The 18861-nt window shown below is 40.2% G+C and overlaps 2 protein-coding genes across 4 annotated transcripts in view; one reads left to right on the forward strand and one right to left on the reverse strand.

Moving 5' to 3' along the window:
* Positions 1 to 191: 191 nt before the first annotated feature.
* Positions 192 to 17878, forward strand: CYB5D2 (cytochrome b5 domain containing 2; the record flags this gene model as incomplete). The annotated part of the gene is made up of 5 exons (XM_081341653.1): positions 192 to 444; positions 3017 to 3157; positions 3834 to 4020; positions 10123 to 10378; positions 17491 to 17878. 4 exons carry the CDS (start codon positions 192 to 194, stop codon positions 10334 to 10336), a joined length of 795 nt encoding a protein of 264 aa, XP_081197779.1. The 3' UTR covers positions 10337 to 10378; positions 17491 to 17878.
* The window catches only part of ANKFY1 (ankyrin repeat and FYVE domain containing 1), a 77942-nt gene continuing 71252 nt past the window's right edge, over positions 12172 to 18861 (reverse strand). For all 3 annotated transcript variants that reach the window (XM_081341623.1, XM_081341624.1, XM_081341622.1), the window contains 2 exons: positions 17878 to 17968; positions 12172 to 16875 (listed from right to left, as the gene is read on the reverse strand). In XM_081341623.1, the coding sequence (XP_081197749.1) occupies positions 16743 to 16875; positions 17878 to 17968 (224 nt within the window). In that variant the 3' untranslated portion in view covers positions 12172 to 16742. The remainder of the gene's footprint in view (positions 16876 to 17877; positions 17969 to 18861) is intronic.

The following is an 18861-nucleotide window of genomic DNA, read 5'->3' on the forward strand; positions in this document are numbered from 1 at the left end:
ACGAGTCATAAAAGAGCCAAGATTGCTTACCCCTGTTAGAACATACCGGCGCAGAAAAGCCAATCAGCGACATCTAAAACCGACGACCAATGAGCTTTCAGGGAATCGTGACGCGTGCCCCGCCCCGTTGCTCTCCAGGAGCCATTTTGAGTGCTGGCTCCTGCCCTTCCCAGCCGCTCAGTGCCCGCCTAATGCTGCGGCTGGCGCTGGCGGCTCTGGCTCTGGGCTGGGCGGCCGCTTGGCTGGCGGTTCGCGGCTTCGCTCCCTGGCGGTGGCTGGGGCAGAATTGGAGCGGGGAGGCGGTCCTAACTGCCGCCGAGCTAAGCCGCTACACGGGCACCGAGGGAAGCCCGGGACTTTACCTGGCCGTGTTGGGGCAGGTGTTCGACGTGCAGCAGGGGCGCAGGCATTACGGCCCTGGAGGCGCTTACAGCTTCTTCTCAGGTACCCGCCTCCCCATCCCTCTTGGAAAGAGGGCCCGTGCAAAGGGTGAGCCTTTCTCCCCGCGCTCGTGTGCGGGGCAGGGCGTGCAAATAATAATAATAATAATAATAATAATAATAATAATGATAATAATGATAATAATAATAACAATAATAATAATAATAATAATAATAATAATAATAATAATAATAATAATAATAATAATAATAATAATAATAATATAATAATAATAATAATAATTTTATTTGTATACCGCCCTTCTCCCGAAGGATTCAGGGCGGTGAACAGGGCAAACATATAAAAGTACAAAGATACAAAAGTTAAAAAAGAATTAAACGAAATGCCCAAGCTAAGTAAATATATTTAAAACAACAATAAAATCCCAACCCATCCCCCCATCAGGCCAGGCCGGCTTGTTCGAACAAATAAGTCTTCAGATCGCGTCGGAAGGAGTGAAGGTCGGGCGCCATCCGGAGCTCAACCGGCAACCGATTCCATAAATCCGGGGCGCCCACAGAAAAGGACATCCCCCTGGGGGCCACCAGACGACATTCTCTGACCGGTGGCACCCTGAGGAGGCCCTCTCTGTGGGAACGCACAGGGCGGAGGGAAGTTGACGCCGGCAGCAGGTGATCCCTAAGGTACTCCGGACCCCTGCCATGTAGGGCCTTGAAAACCATTACCAGAACCTTGAATCTCACTCGGAAGACAACTGGGAGCCAATGCAGCTCACGGAGCAGAGGTGTAACATGGGAGTATCGGGAGACTCCCAACACAACTCTCGCGGCTGCATTCTGTACCAGTTGGAGCCTCCGAGTGGTCCTCAAGGGCAGCCCCATGTAGAGAGCGTTGCAGTAGTCTAAACGAGAGGTCACAAGCGCATGAGTGACCGTACGCAGGGCATCCCGGTCTAGATAGGGCCGCAACTGGGGCACCTACGTACATACATTCATTGGGAGGCAAGTCCTATCTTCCTTCTTTCCAAGGGGGCTGATTCAAAACTGAAATGTCTGGATCTAGATTCCAAGCCCCATCACCCACCTCGACAGCTTCTGACTCTAGATTAATTTTTTTTTTAATTTTAATTCCATTTATATCCCGCCATTCTCCGAAGACTCAGGGCGGCTTACAAGCTTAGCAGTAGCCTATGTCTATGGAGATTCTCAGTCATCCAGGTCATAGTTGTCCCAAAGATGCTTTTTCACCAGGCAGCTTTCTTGCACAAGAAAGTCCAATTGCCTCGTGAAAAAGCATCTTTGAGACTCCTGACTCTAGGTATTCTCAATGAGCACTCCCCTTTTATATCCTTAGGTATTCTCAATGAGCACTCCCCTTTTATATCCTTCCAGAGGACCACCGCGTCCCATTTATGTTTCAGAATATAAAGCACGAAGTTTTGACCATTGATTGATTAGCTGCCATTGGGTCATTTTTGACTTTTAGCAACCAAATAGATTCCCCCACCCCGCCCCATCCCTACTCTATTTCTTCAAGTCTTCCATGTTGGACTCATCACCATTGCAACCGAACCCATCCATATTACTCTTTGTCATCCTCTTTTCTTCCATCTTTTCCAGAGATGGCTACATACAGCTTGGTTAATTATGTGGTAAATGCATAACGTTTATGAAGTAGGATAATTTGAGCCTGCTCATTTGTCCCTAGAGTGAGTACTCTGGATTGATGTGGTTGATGATCCAAAGGATTGCTTTCTTGCCATTCATGGTATTTTCAGTAGCCTTCTCCAACATCAACGTTCAAAGGTGTCAATAATGTTTCTACTCTACAGTCAAACCTTTGCTTCCATACCATGGTTTGCATGATTCTGATCTTTGTAGGGATACCCACACATCATGGCATTTGAATATCTTTTCCAAGGCCTTCGTGGTTGCTCTGTGAAGAGAATTCATTTAACTTAATTTATGTTACTATTTTTAAACACTTTAACTGTATTTTTAATGGTCTTGTTTTGTTATTTGTTATTGTGTGCACTGCCCAGAGTCACAAGTGTGAGATGGGCTATTAGATGCATTTAATAAATAATAAATCTAAAACTGAATGATAACATTGGTGTCAAGAGCCTGCAGAGATTTTGCAGATGTATGTAATTTATGGACTGCTCAGTTCCCAAATTACTCTGGACAATTTACGATTAAAAACTAACTTATTAAAAATAAAATACAATACACTAGAAAAGCAAAATACAAAAACAAAACAAAAATGTCCTGTCCCCAAGCCCAGAGAGAACCACCAGGTATGGTTATTTGAGGGGACTGCCTTGATTAAATCTGCTGCCCCTCCCATTGGGTCTGTGTAGGTGGGATCAACCCTTGTCTTTTTGATCCTGTGGCTGCTAAGTAGCTGGATTCACACAAAATGCTTCATCTGATTGCCTAAAAAAATGAAATGGTTTCATTTGCCCCAGTGAGTCAAAGTTTAATTTTGGTTATTTTTTATGGCTTAGATGTGTGCAGAGCTAAACTGTTTTGTTAGCTGATATAGAAATATCATGCAAGTTCAGAAATTTGGTTAATTTGGTGACAAAGCCGGTGTTTTCTTCTTATTTGTCCAGGGAAAGATGCCTCCAGAGCTTTTGCCACAGGTGACTTCACCCCAGCTGGCCTGGTGGATGATGTTTCAGGATTATCACCACCACAAATGCTGGCCATCCAGAATTGGCTTTCCTTCTACCATAAGAATTATGTGCATATCGGTATGTAGATGCCTTGAAACCACAGACACCAATCAATCTTGTTTGCAACTTTTCAGCCACATTTTAATGTTGTGTGTTTTTAATTCAGCTGATAAGTTACTTCAAGGTAAGATAGGTGGCCGATAAATTAAAATTAAAATAAATATATAAATAATCTCTTGCCCATCTTCCTATGAACAGTCAAAATGCATTGTTCCTATTTGGATATGTAAGAATCTCAGGTTTATTAAGAGAATGTAGAGAGTTTAAATAATTTAGGACACTCAATGGAATTTGCCTTAACCTATTACTTATTATTTTATCAATCTGGAAGGAGCTTGTACTCCAGAACCTTTTATCTTTGCTTTCATGTCAAGTTGCTTTCACAATTCAGCAAAGAAACAGGCTCTGATGTGAAATTGTAGTAAGTAAACTTGACAAGTGCACCAAAGTTGTGTACATTTAAAAGGGGGGGAAAAATCAGAAATGCTGGAGAGCACAAAACTCATATTATTAGCCTGACCAATTTTCCCATTGAAACTTTATTGTTCAGTGTATAACAAAAAGTTACAAGTGAGCAAAACCATGATTAAGCTAAGCCAGGCATGGAAAAATGTAAGTATGTATGGGCTATGTGTGTCTCAGGGATGAGTGTACCATGACGTGTATTCTCTCTCAACTCCCTCATTTTTCAAAGGTAAAGTAGCTGGACTATTTTACCAAGAAAATGGGGAACCTACCAAGGTTTTGGAGGAGGCCCAAGCTCTCATTGAAGAAGGGAAGAAGCTGCAGGCCCAGGAAGTCGAGCGAAAGAACCAGTTTCCACCTTGCAACTCTGAATGGAGCTCAGCTGGAAGAAGCAGGGTCTGGTGTTCCAAGCAGAGGTAGGATTTGCAGTTACAACCTCTAAGGAGGACATGATGATAGTGAACCCACCAAGTATAATTGTATGATGCAGGTATTGTATGATGCAAGAAATGTTATTCTTGTGGGGCTAGAGGGCATATAGCCAAATTCTGTAGAAAGGGAAGAAAACAGAATGTGAATAGCAGTGGGAAGGCTAAGAAGGGCATTGGTTTGGCTATTTCTGGTGAACCAACATCCAGAAACAATGAATTGTGGGTTGTTGATAGTGGGGCTTCACAATGCATTACTAAAGTGAAAAAGAGGTTTGTTAATATGAAAAACAGCAACCAATATGTTTCACTGGCCAATGGTTGGAGGATGAAGGCCTCTGGTGAAGGTAATTCCTATTGTCCATGCATTGATGAACAGTTACCTATGTTATATATACCTAAGCTAAGATTCAACCTGTTATCTGTAAGGGAATTGGTTAAAGTTGGGTTTGTGGTAACATTCAGAGGGGAGCAATGCACTATTGAGAGGAATGGAACCTGTGTAACTGCAAATTTGAAAAATGGTTTATTCATTCTCACAAGTAACCAGGTTAGTACAGTTAAAGCTAACTCAATATGTGAGAACAAGAAGCCACATGATGAATGTATACATTTATTGCATAGGCGGTTAGGGCATGTGAACTTTAACTCACTACGTAAAACAGTTGAGTTAGTAGAGGGAGTTAAACTGAAGCCATGTAGTAAGTATTTGAATTGCAATGCCTGTAATCAGGAAAAGAGCAAGGCAACTCCTGCAAACAGGATAAACGGCTTCAAAACAACTGTTCCTTTGGAAGTTGTGTTTGCTGATTTAATTGGACCCATGAAACCAAGTTTAGGAGGGTCATGTTATGTTTTAAGTATAATGGACCACTACTCTAGATATGGTTTTTGTTATCTGCTTAAGTCAAAGGCAGATACTTTCCAACAATTTGCAAACTGGCTGAAGTTCGTGGAGAGAAAAACAAAGAGAAAGGTTCGGTGCATAATTACTGATAATGGTACTGAATTTACAAATAAGCGTTTTGTTGATATGTTACAATCAGCTGGTATTGAGCATAAACGTTCAGCCCCATATAGGCCTCAACATAATGCTTTTGTTGAGAGACGTGGGCAAACGTTACAAGCCATGATGAGAACTATGTTAAGAGATTCTGGCTTAACAGATAGACTGTGGGGGGAGGCAGCAAAATGTGCAAACCATGTTCTGAATATAGTTGTTAATACTTCTACTGGTAAAATACCATATACAATATGGCATGGTAGAAAACCAAACCTTGATTACCTGCACCCGTTTGGCACCCCAGCTTGGGTCCACATTCCTGCACAACTCAGGAGTAAAGGCCAACATAGGGCTAGGCAATTATACTTCGTAGGTTACGAAGCTAACCACAGATCCTATCGTTTCTGGGAACGAGGCACAACTAATGTATATAACAGTGCTAGTGCAAAGTTCCTTGAGCACGTTGGTTGGGATAGGTTAGAGCAAGTAACTGTTAATACTGATCCTCTAGTGTTTGAGGACTCCTCTGATAACGTAACTAGTAATGATAATACATCTCCTGTAAATATAAAAGATGAAGAGGAGATAGGGGAGATAAAAGATGAATCAGAGGAAGGAAAGGAGTCAGAAATTCAAAGCCCTGTAATTCCTTGGCGTTCAACGCGTATCAGACATCCACCTGATCGCTATGAAGCTAGTATAATATGTCAAGTTAGTGTAGAGCCATCTAACTATGATGAGATCAGGATGTATCCTGAAAAAGAACAAGCATCATGGAAAGCTGCAATGAACAGGGAGTTGAAGTCTTTGCAGAATCTTAAGGTTTATCAGAAAGCAAAACTGCCACCTGGTGAGCAAGCTATAGGTTGTAAATGGATATATAAAATAAAGAAGGGAGTAGATGGAACTATAACCCATAAGGCACGTTTGGTTGCACAAGGTTTTGCCCAAACTACTGAGGATTATGACGAAGTGTTTGCACCCAGTCTAAGGGCAACTACTTTAAGAGCAGCTTTAGTATGGGCGGCTAAAAACCAATATATGGTTACCCATGTAGATGTTGAAACTGCATATCTACATGCTCCATTGCAACATACTATTTATTTAAGAATACCACCAGGATTGACCAGTGATAGAGACCATGATTGTTGGGAGTTAAAGAAAAGCCTCTATGGATTGAAACAATCAGGCTATGAGTGGAATAAATGTATAGTTAATGAGTTAAGTGCATTAGGTTTTGTAGCCAGTAATGCTGATCCTTGTTTGTTTAGAAGAGAACACAACGGAGCATTATCTTTTCTTTTATTATTCACAGATGATATTGCAATAATAACAAAAACTGAGTTAGAAGCACAAACTATCATTTCAAGATTGGAAAATAAATTCACAATCAGAAATCTTGGAGAAATAAGCCGCTATTTGGGGTTAGATATTGTGAAAACAAATAGGGGTTTTAAGGTGTCACAAGCCAGTAAAATATCTCAGTTATTAAAGAGATACAATATGGAAATGTGTAAACCAGCTAAAACTCCGATGGCTATGGATTTTAAGGACACTAATGTTGAGAGTCCTGTATTTGATAAGACTATGTACCAATCTTTGATAGGAAGTCTTATGTATCTGAGTAATTGGACTAGACCTGATATTTCTTACTGTGTAAATCAATTAGCTAGGTACAACAATAATCCAACTGTTAGACACTGGCAATCAGCTAAACGAGTATTAAGGTATTTGAAACAGACTATTCACTACTCGTTATATCTAGAGCCAAATCGTGAGTTAATCCTTACTGCATATGCAGATGCGAGTTTTGCCTCTGATTCAAACAGTCGTAAATCTACCTCAGGGTTGGCTATAATGTTGGGTGATTCTTTAATTGGATGGAAGTCCATTAGACAAAAACACATAAGCTTATCTACAATGGAGGCTGAATTTTCATGTCTATCAGTGTTATGTACAGAACTGCTAGTGTACAAACAATTATTGTTAGATATGGGTTTAAATGTAAATGATCCATTCATTGTGTATGAGGACAATCAAGCTGCAATAAAGATGGCTAATAATGCTGCAGTAAGAACAAGATCTAAACATACTGATCTTCGTTATTTAAATGTCAGACAATGTGTCAAAGATAAATTAATACAGTTAGAGTATTGTCCATCTGATGTAAATATTGCAGACCATTTTACGAAGGTACAAAGTGCTGTGAAACACAATGCTAATTGTGAAAGAATGTGCATAAGATTGTAAGAGTTATATATTATTCTACCCAAAGGGGAGAATGTTAGGCATATGGTGTTAGCCTACAATGTTGGGTTGAAAATATATTAACCATAATGCTATGGCTTTAAGTTGTTAATTGGCCAATGGGTGTGTAAGTGTTCTCATGGCCATAAGAGGAAGCTAGGAAAGTAGCTTCTCTCTCTCTCTGAATTCACTGATCTCTACTGTTACTGTTTTTGCTATGCTGTTGGTTTACTACTGTTGTAAACCTGAACTGTGTATTGACCTCTGGACCGGTAAGAAGACTTTGTAGTTTGGATTACTCCTTGGACTGTTGCTATTGTGTATGACTTGGACTGTTTATTTTTGACTGTGCATTTTTGTTCTTACACCACCTCAAAGTAAAATACTTTTTGCTTTTAGAACTCAGTGTATTTCTGTGTGTGATTTTTACTGCTCTCAGTACCATTCCTTGTCTGTGCAAACTCTTTGGTAGCACAAGGAGACCTCTGCACAAACAAATTTCTTAACAGTATGATGCAGGTATTGGATCCATGCATCAGTCATAGCTTGAGATTCATTGGTAACTCTTTGTTATGTCATGCTGAAGGTGGGTAGTCTATTGGTGGCAGGGAGAAAGGTTTTCTATTTGTCTTGCTGCTTGTGATAGTAGCTTTTTTTAAAAAAAATAAACTGGCAGTGCTCTTTTAATGCTGCAGTGGGGGTATGATGGCTTAGTGGTTAAAGATGCTGAGCTTGTGGGATGGAAAGCTGGCAGCCCTGGTTTGAGACCCGGGCACCATGCAACCCCACCTAGCAGTTCAAAAATAAGCAGATGCAAGTAGATTAATAGATACTAACATTGTGGGAGGCAACAGCATTCCATGCGCCTTTGGCATATAGCCATACTGGCCACATGACCACAGAATATGTGTTAGGACAACCCTAGCTCCCTTGGCCAAGAAATAGAGATGAGTACTGCGCCCTAGAGTCAGACACCACTGGACCTTTACTACCTTTTACTACCTGTAGGTCTCGCTTAAAAGCAGTTAATTGGGATTGGAACTCTAAACAGTGTGGTTGTAAAGTGCAACATCATGTGACTGCTGATTAGTAACAGCAGTTCTGGCACTCCCCAGTTACTGTTAAGCAAGGACCTCATGTGTTTATAACTTCCAGCTTTCCCATTGGCTTTGATTGTGGGAAGCCAGCAGGGAAGGTTGCAAATTACAATCACGTGACTGCAGGATGCAACAATGGTCATAAATCTGCACTATATTACGATGACAAGATTGAGGGGATGCTGCAGTGGCTGGAACTTGGAAGACCAACCATAAATATCATTCCTTCAGTGCCCTCACAAGTTTGAGTTACTGAACATGTGGTCATTAACCGAGGACCATTTGTATAGTTCTTACCTAACGAGAGTGCCTGTGGCAATAGATTATCCATACTTGTTATAAACTCTGGTTTAGAGCAGGGCTTTTCAACCTTTTCACAGATTGTACCACTTTTAGGATATGGCAATATTTGAGTACCACCAGTCGCCTAGCAAGGTGTCAAAAACTTGACCAAAAAAAAAGGGGGAAAAGTGATAAAGTACAGGTAGTCCTCAACTTACAACAGTTCGCATAGTGACTGTTCAAAGTTACGACACTGAAAAAAGTGACTTATGTCCATTTCTCACACTTATGACCGTTGCAGCAGCATCACCAGGGTCAATCTACATTTGGATGCTTGGCAACTAATTCATATTTATGATGGTCATGGTGTCCCAGGATCATGTGATACCCCTTTTGCAACCTTCTGACAAAGTCAATGGAGACACTAGATTCACTCCTTTTATATCCCCTCTTCTCTCCCTTCTTTTATATCCTCCTCTCCCCTTTTATATCCCCTCTTTCCTTCTTTTATATCCTCTTCCCTTTTTATAGCCTCTCCTCTCTTCCCCTCCCCCTTCTCTTCTGTGCACCTCCAGCCGATTCCTCTCAAGGCTGCGCTTCTCTCTCTCTTTTGCAGTCCCCTTCTTTCTCCCTTTGTTTTTTCCCCCTCCCTCTACTGTCAAAACCTTCATTTTATAGCCTCTCCTCCCTCCCCCCCAGTTTCTCTTCCATGTGTGCTGGAAGTGCCGATCCTGGGGCTTCTGTCTTGCCCCTGCAACCCTGTAGAAGCGTGTGGCAATCCTGGGCTTTGTCCAGCCCCCATAGCCCTGCAGCTCCAGCTGTCTCTCCCTCAGGCTTGTGCAGTGCTGCCGCGGCTTCAGCTCATTCCCCTCCCCCACTACACTTGTTTAGGATGGTCACCTACCACTGGCCAGTTGCCAAAGTACCACCAGTGGTACACATGCCACCAGTTGAAAAGCCCTGGTTTAGAGCACTGTTTCCTCAGCTGACTGAGGAATTCTGGGAATTGAAGTCCACCACAGGTCTTAAAGCTGCCAAGATTGAGAAACACTGCTTTAGAGAGTTGAGTGGCTCAATTTGTAGCTTATCCTGAGTCAGAATGGGAAAGATTAAATATTTTCCCCCCTATTTGGATCAGTATCTATAGCACAACAATATCTATGTATTGATAGTGTGAGTTCTGGCCACAGGCTATATTTATAATACCACTAATGTTGAATTAAAACACGTTTGCATTGCAGCGCAGAAATGGTGAAGGACACAGAAGCACTATCAATAGCTTTTTAAAACAGCTGCATTTTTCCCAAGATTGCTTAGCTGTCATCAATTAGCATCTGATCTTAGAATAACACACAATTGCTTTTAAGAATTGCAGAAGCTGCTGCGTTCACATACCTTAAAACACCACTATTGAACATGTCAATTCTTCCCATTTCATTCATTTCTTTTTACGGTTTTCAGTGGGGGTATCAGCCGAGAATGGTCTGGTGTACCTAGGAAGCTATATGAACCAGGATCCGGTCACAGCCATTGTGTTTGCATAAAGACAGAAGATCTGTTTCCTGGGCAAGAGAAATCTATCCAGCTAAGCAACCAAGGAAAGTTGAACAATCTTAACCTCCAGGAATACGAAGGGTGTCACCCACTTTCTGAATGGTGTGCTTTAACAGAATGAGTCAACTGTACCTCACTGGAGAAACACTTCTACACAATCCAGGTATTAAAGGGAGCCACTTTTAAGGAAACTTAACTATGTATTTTGACACACTGTCCTAATCTAAAATTATTGTTTGCAAAACCTGAATTTGCAATTAAAAATTGCTCTTTAAAAATAAAGAGTTTGTAAAACATAAGGTAAAAAAAATAGGAACGGAGAGCTCTAAGCATTGTGCATTTAAAAACATGTCAGTTGATGCCACGATTCTCTAAACAGGATTCTAGTAATGGAGGAAGAGAGAGAGAACATTGGCCCTGAAAAATGGAGGTGTAAAAGGGGCTCCTAATGCCTGCTTCATAGGTCATCAATACCAGCATTTGCAACTGGTCACTTAAGAGTTACAACAGACCTACTTTAGGACTACGGTCTGTCCCCGGAGTCACAACTGAAATTTAGGCACTCAGCAGTTGGGCAATATTTATGGCCATTTGTATTGTCTTGTGGTGACCTGACCACATTCTACAACTGTTTTGCCCCAAACTGGCATTTACTTCCAAACAAAATGCACCCATAGTGAACCATTGGTTTACTTAATGATCGCAGCAAAAAAGGATATAAAATCAGGTCAGTCTGACACCAAACCATTTTATCACTGTCTTGACTCATGACTAATGGGTAGGCTCTATTACAGTTGTAAGTTGAAGACTACCTGTAACTGATTTTCTAACTCATATAAAATGGCTGTACTGATACAACTAAAAGGTAAAAATAAACTTTTGACCATCTAAGTCGTGTCCAATTCTAGGGTTAGTCCTCATCTCCGTTTCTTAGCCAAGGGAGCCAGCTTTGTATGAAGATGCTTCTGTGTTCATGTGGCCAGCATGACTATATGCTGAGGGGCATGGAACTCTGTTACCTTCCCATCAAAGTGGCACCTGTTTATCTACTTGCAGTTGCATGCTAATTCAAGCTGCTAGTTTGGCAGGAGCTGAGGCAAGTAACGGGAGCTCATCCCATTACATGGCGCTCAAGTCTCGAACCCGGCCTTTAGCTTTCCAGCTGACAAGCTCGCGGTCTAACAGCTGAGCCATCATGTCCCTTATTTTGATATAACATGCAAGACTAAAATATTGGATCTGCACAATCTGATCATTTTATAAGCCATGTTTTCGCGTACAGTACAAATTTAATAACTGGATTCACTCAGAGGTTAAAGGTGTTGAGCTTGTTAGCCAGAAAGTTGGCAGCCCGAGTTCAAGAACTGCGCTATGTAAAAGAGTGAGCTCCCATTACTTGCCACAGCTCTTGCCTACCTAACAGTTCGAAAGCACGCAAATGTGAGTAGATAAACAAGCTACTACTTCGGTGGGGAGGCAACAGCATTCTGTGTGCCTCAGCATACAGTATAGTCATGCACTGGCTCCCTTGGCTAAGAAACATACATCAGTACCGCCCTCTAGAGTCAGACACAACCGGACAGAGGAAACTTTATCTTTAGATTAACCCTGCTAAATTATGGTTTGTTAGATAACCTAAAGTGTTTAATATTCTTGCTGCTCTTCAGTAAACGTGTCTATTCAGCTCCCATTTGATGTGTTGTATTGTTTCCCATCTGGCTTAATTTACTACTTCAAGTTATGGTCTGTATTAACCATCAAACGTACCTTTTACGATCTTGAGCAAATTGTAATATCAACACATCTGGAAGACATCAGTTTAGTGAAGTGAAATTTTTTTTAAAAAAATTTCTGGATAAAAATTGGGGATCACTAGTATCAGTATTCAGTTTGCAGCAATATACAGTTCTTCTGCTTGACTTCTGTAACCATGAACTTACTGGTGTCCAATTCAATTCAATTGCTTTATTACAAGAAATTACAAGTTGGCATATAAATATTAGAAAAATACATTGCTTTACAGGGCTTTAGAAGGAAAGATTGTAAAGTAATAGTTTAAAAAACGATTAAGACTTTGTTTCTCAAACTAAAAACAGCAGCTAAAAAACAGGCCATATTACTTGCAGATGTTTAGTTTCCAGCTATGAAAGTGGTATTAGTGGTGTGTTGACTGCAGTAACCCCAGTCTGGTAGGGACAAGACTATAGTTTTGTATTGTCGATCCATAAGGACAGCTATGCCTTTTTTTTAAAAAAAAGTATAAGCAAAACTTATTTAATACAATAAACACACACTAACTTTAAAACAAGGTAGCATGTTTGGAAATAACTACTGTATATTAGACATTATGAGCTTAATTCTGTCACCTGATGTTGTGACATTTAGATTTAGTACCTGAGTTGCTGTGTGGCAGAACCAAGGCTAGGAAAGTTTCCTCTTCCATTAATGTCCCTCTGAATTGAATACAAGACTTTACACTATTCCTTCATAAGCCTAGCATTTATCTTTTCCCAAACACAAATTAGTCCTTTTAGTAATCTGCACTGAGAACAGCTTAATGCTACTATAAAACTCATGGCTAGGCAGGGTCAGAGAAGGCTGTTTAAGCCATGCTGTAATGAAGTTCGGTTTTAAATTACAAACAAGCACAAACTCCTAGAGTGATTATGAATTACCTCTATAGATTTGTTCATACAACTTCTTTTTTTTAACATGCTAAGAAATGAACAAAGAAACATCAATGTTCATTGATGCTCAGAACTAATCAAGAAACTGGTCAGTGCTCTCAGAACACTGAAAAGGCAAACTCATGTGACAAAAATATAATTATCAGACTATGCCTACCTTCCACAGATTTAAATTATATCAAGTTGAGCTGACATGTTTTCTAGCAAGAGCTGCCTTTTTATGGCACATGGTAACCATTCAGAAAAGACAGGAGGGGGAGGGAAATGGAGAGCAGGTTATAGTTTACAGTGGTCTGAGACACGATGAACTGGCTGCAGAGTAATACTGAACAATGTCTATGAAACAACAGTAGATTTGGGGTCTAAAAGTATTCACAGATGAGGCCATCTTTCTAGAACTTATAAATTATTTCCATGCTCACATGCTGGATTATACAGTAAGTACTTTCACAAATTATAAGACTGGAGCATAAAACTTGTTACCATCAATCTCACAATGTAATGATGAAAAGGGAAGGGCTTATGTTAACTTGGTTCACAAGCTGAAGTCATATTCTATCCCAAGCTTGAAATGCAGAATAAGCAATATGGGGAAACTGACCGATGACTGAAGTTGCACAAAAGGGAGGAATGGAAGAAAGGGGTCTAAATTTGGGCACTTCTCTTTTTATAATTGGAAAAGTTAATTTACCGCTGAGGTTTAAGCATCTTAAACCTAAGACCAGGAAGAATCAGATCACTTTGAAGATGAAAAACCAAGGATGTGTGACAACATGAAAATTAGCAATAGTCATTGTTGCTTCCAAATTTCTAAAAAGTTGCACTTTTGTATTGTTCCTTGAAGACAAATCAAGCACCTCTCCCTCCCATGTGCTCTGAAACAAAGAAAGCAAGATCCCTGGAGAGTTTCAAATACCAAATATTTGATAACATGGCCAAAGCCAACACAGATAAAAGTACCTCTGTCAGCTGATTTACAGTTCTGTAACCATCTTTAGAAATAGTGTTACACTATGGTCCAAATTCTCATATTCTTTCAAAACATTTAGCCACTTTTTAATCATGTAATTTGCAGATAAAACTATACCAAGAAGGAAATACTTCAGCATTGATAATGAGTGGTCAAGCCACCACTTAGAAGACCGCATTGAATTAAGTGACAAATTAAGAAAATGCAGGCAGTGTCCTTCCTAACTCCCCTTTCATTCAACAGCAATTGCCATTGTTTAGGTTTAAGTACAAGCCAGAGGCTGATGTTACTTGCTGGACCTCAAGACAATCAACAGAACCATCATTTTTACTCCCAAGAGTTTGAGACCAAAAGTTCAGATCATTAGAACAAATAATATCTCAGCCAATTTATAGTCTATCATGGTACAGTACTGCACAAGGGAAGCTGTCAGGTCCTCAAGTGTTACACTTATACATTGACTAGCAAGAACATTTTTCTTTAAAATAAAACAAAACACTAATTTGTGGCCAGTCAGTAGAATAGGCTCAGATACAAGTGTTTTTATTAAAAGTGCTTTACAATTATTTCTTTTGTGCAATCCACTAAGTCCATTTCAAATTCAAGCACACTGCCCAAGGAGAATAACAGAGAAATTCCATTGCTCAATTGATACTGAGGGAGGCCTGCTTAATTTTGGCATGTTAATGATCTATCATATATACAATTTACAACCTGGAAGTGGTTACATAATTTCCATAATGCCAGTGCTGAAATATGGTGATGTATCTATGAAAAAATAATTCTTAAAATGCCAGAATCACCAAGGTAAAGTGAAAAACTAGCAATTTGTTCATCTTCCACCTACATTTGGCCAGATGGAAGTGTGATGAGTTATTACCAGCTGAATTACTGGATCTATTTATCCCAAACAAGCTGCCTGCCTACAGCCTCACAAAGTAGCTTATTTCCTTGAGGGAGTAGAGATTGCACTGATTACAGATTAAATGACAAGAGGTTCATCCTTTAGAAGCAATCAGATACAAGTAGGAATCCTAGAAAAGGACGGATAATTACCAAGGATCCCCTAATCATTGAAGGCAGAGTTCCAGTTTTTCACCCAACAGATCAGAAGGGCTAAGCAGCAAACTGGGATCCAATTTGAAATGTAGCATTGACTTCTTTCCCTTAAGTTTCTTTCTACTCCATTCACCCAAGATTTTGCTTATACATTATAAAACTGTTATGTCCCTCAAATCACAGAAATATATTTTAAAAAGTAGCACTCTTGTTTGTGTATGTGTATACACTCACCCATGTGGTAACATTACAGGATACATTAGTATTCTAGAAAGAGAAAATGCAATTTTTAGTTAAGTTATTATTTTTCTCTTCCCTTACATACATATAGACACTGAAAAGTAGTGGTTACTGAAGGTAAGAGTGACAGACATTTCAATTAACCCATTCATGAAGCAATGGAAAGCTTGCTTATCTTCCAGGGTTTGGTTCAGTTTATATTAAGATTGCACTTACCCACCCCAATCTTCTACATTGAAGTACATGGTGGTTTGAACCCAAGAGACCCCCCCCCTTTTTTTTGCTGTGTTAAACATGTGACAAATAGTCCATTGTATATATTCCAAGATTTTAGAAGGGACCTGCTGGGGCACCTGACAACAATAAAATGTCCTTGGCCAAGGAAAGAGACTCACAGGAGACAAGACGGCAAGCCAATTCTATTTTATCTGGTTCAAGACAGGCATCTCCATAAGCATGGATTTGATATGGAGCTGCAACTATCATCTTAATGCCTAAGGATTTTGTAAGAAATCACCTTGGTCTGTCCCAAGATTTATGGACAGAGACCAGCTCCAAGGGTCACTGACTTTGTTGGATTGCTCTACTGGCACTATTCTACCTCTCTTGATGACCCCTGTCTCATCATCTTGGCATTTAGCCATCTTCACACGCTCCCTAGTAGCATCACCACTGCATGCTGGGTTAGTCCCACAGCATTAGACCTTCCTTCAACATGACTGTAAACATAGGACTATTTGCAAAGTTTTTGTTACATTACTGAAAGACAGCTTGGATTATTATTATTTCTTAAGAAAACCCCATGGAATTTGGTAACAAAGTTGGCCTCATCACTCCCTGATTTTGACACAGGAGAGCAAACAAGGGTTCTGAAAATCCAGGAGCTTTAATCAGCCTCCTTTTCAACAGGAGAAGTGGTAAAGCTTTCATTATAAGGCCACACATCATTTTCAGCAATGCGTTAAAACAAAAACTTGACTTGCGGTCAATCTCTTTTTGGGCAAAAGCAGTCACTATGCCTGGCACAGCTGCCCTTTGTAAAAAAACAAACAAAAAAGTTAGAGAACGCACCAGAATGTTCTCACCAAGAAGTAACAAATGGGGCAAATCAGCACATACTTACCCAGAAATGTAAGTGCTAACAATATCATTTCTTTAAAAAAATGTGATAAGACTTTAGAACAGCCAAGTCACAGTTTTATCACCAAGGAAGGCCTTTTTTGTTGCATGATCAGCAAGTACAAAAATCTTGGTTTGCAATGGCTCTGAACTGGAAACAGAGCAGCTCAACCAAATCATGGTGTTTTTCCCACAGAATCTCTGTAGCAGTCCCAGTTTGTTCCCAATGCAGTTTCTAACATTATCCATTGTTAACATTAGTACACCCCCCCAAAAAAAATCATATATACTGGAATATAGCATTTGCATGGTCCCTTAAGTTGGTCAGAGTCTACTGTAACAGGAAGGCAAAGTATGAGCTTCCCCTTCTCCATGAGACATGACTTGGGATAGGCCTGTTACAGGTGGAAGGGGAAGCACTCCTTGGGAGTTATTTCCCTCCTCACAGCCAACTAGGAAACACCCCCAACAGTCAAGACGTCAAAGCAGGTGTTGCAAACACGGACAGGCTTGTTCAATTCAAATTTGATGATAGGAATCTCCTTGGTGGAACACTTATGGCAGAGCAGACGCCCACAGTGCCGGCTGCAAGGAACAAGGAAGGAAAAAGATGTGTTTAATTCATCCCTGTGACCTGTTTACTATAAAGAACGAAGGATCGGTTTAAGGAAGAGAAGGTTACGAAAATTATTAAAGAGTTTTCCACAACACTGAAAGTTGTTGGAATTTATATGGCCAATCATTAGAGCTAGGTGTCTATGTAAATTTAATAAATAATATGTAATAAGTAACGTGGTTTCTTTTCAAATCAGAGTGGTTGACTCTGTAAAAGCACAGGCTGGAAGAAAATGGGAGGATAAAAAAAAATAAAAGTGTGGGTGAAATTGGAGAAAATCTACGTAGCTGCTAAGAGTTAACACCGATTTCATGGCACATTGTGTGCTGCCTGCCTACTGAATTCCTATACCCCCTTATCACACACAGGGAGGTTTTATCTGGGTCTTTGTATTCGTCTTCAATTGAAATCAGTCCTTGCTTTCAGAAGCCAAAAAAGATGAATTTGAAAAGAAACTGGAAGCATTACTTACAGCTTTTTTTTTTGGCACAACATATTTTATGCCTGATCTCTATTTTTCATGGATGAGGTTGCTACCTTTATTTTGTATTTATTGTATGTTTTTAACCTGAATTCCCAAACAGATTTGTAAACCCATCAGTAGGGCTTCTGGAGAAAAGGCCCTCTTTCTTCCTTAAGAGTTACCACCTCTGAAACACGGACAAGAGGAGAGAGACCTCATTCCTGATCCTACGATTTGGACTAAATGAATGAAACAGCAGAAGCAGCTGCTTTCTGGACCGTGAAAGGGCCAGATTTCAATAAAAAAGGCACAATGAACTCTATTGGCAGCTGCACTGTCCATCTCAAAAAACCAAGGTGGGACAGAAAGATTAAGTATGTCAGGTTACAAGTCCTTGGCTATGTTCCTTATTTTTTTTAAAAAATAAAAATAAAAATAAAACCACGTTCATTTATGCAACAATTCATCCCTTGATGTTCTTAAAATATCAACACTCAAAATAGATTACCAGTGATGCTTTCTCAAAGTGACCCCAAACTTGACACCGCATTCGTAACAATTGGAGCCGTCACACCAGGGAGGTTCCTTGAACAGCATGTCTGCAAAAGAAAGGGCAACAATGGGAACCTACAAGCACTATCCATGTCTTCTAACCCACGTTATTTAGGTAAGCCTGTGTTTTGTTTCTCTAAACCCACTTTTAAGCAAGACTTAAGTGAAGCTCTTAAAGGCAGACATGTCAAACTCGGGACATCGCACAACATATCAGAGCTTTTTCCCCATTGCCGGCAATGAGGTGGGCGCGGTTTTGTCATGACGCGTCTGGCCCGTGGGCCGGCAGTTTGACACCCCTGTCTTAAGGGCTGTCGTAGTTAATGGGATCCATCCAACTTCTTCAGAATCTTTAGCTGGGCTAAAAACCACACAGAGTAGAAGTTGTAGAAGTAGCTACTCAAAGATCTTTCTTGCTTTACCCTCTTAAAGGTCTGCTCATAAAGGAGATTATCAGGGGCCATCCCATTAGCAGATGATCAACAAGTAGAGAGAACTATGGAAAAGTGGCTACCTGTATGATAGAAGTCAAATATAGTCTCAGTTATAAGTCCACTTTCTCCAGCTATTAAACCACATACTAAGCCTGAGAAGACATTGTAGGACAGCCATGCTGGCTACACAAAAATCAGGAGGTGGCTGGTGGCACTTTTCCTGCATAACAAGTTTTATCGAAAGGGGAACCTTTTCATAACATCTGTCTGACTGCCATTCTTCAACTTGCTTGACAATGTTCTTTACCTGTGTTTTCTTTCAAGAAATAGAAAATTTGGACCACAAGATATGGAGGAAAGACTCAAGAGATCTATACTTTTTCCCCCATTCCCTCAATTAAAAAAAAAACATTTCAAAGAAATTTGATGGGCAAGTAGTGGCTATTTCTACCTTTTCCAAAGAGATGATTTTGGGTTAAAACAGCCCACAGCCTGCTTCACTTAGT

The sequence above is a fragment of the Vipera berus genome (genome assembly GCF_964194415.1).
Source record: "Vipera berus genome assembly, chromosome: 1".
In the NCBI taxonomy this organism is placed as follows: domain Eukaryota; kingdom Metazoa; phylum Chordata; class Lepidosauria; order Squamata; family Viperidae; genus Vipera; species Vipera berus.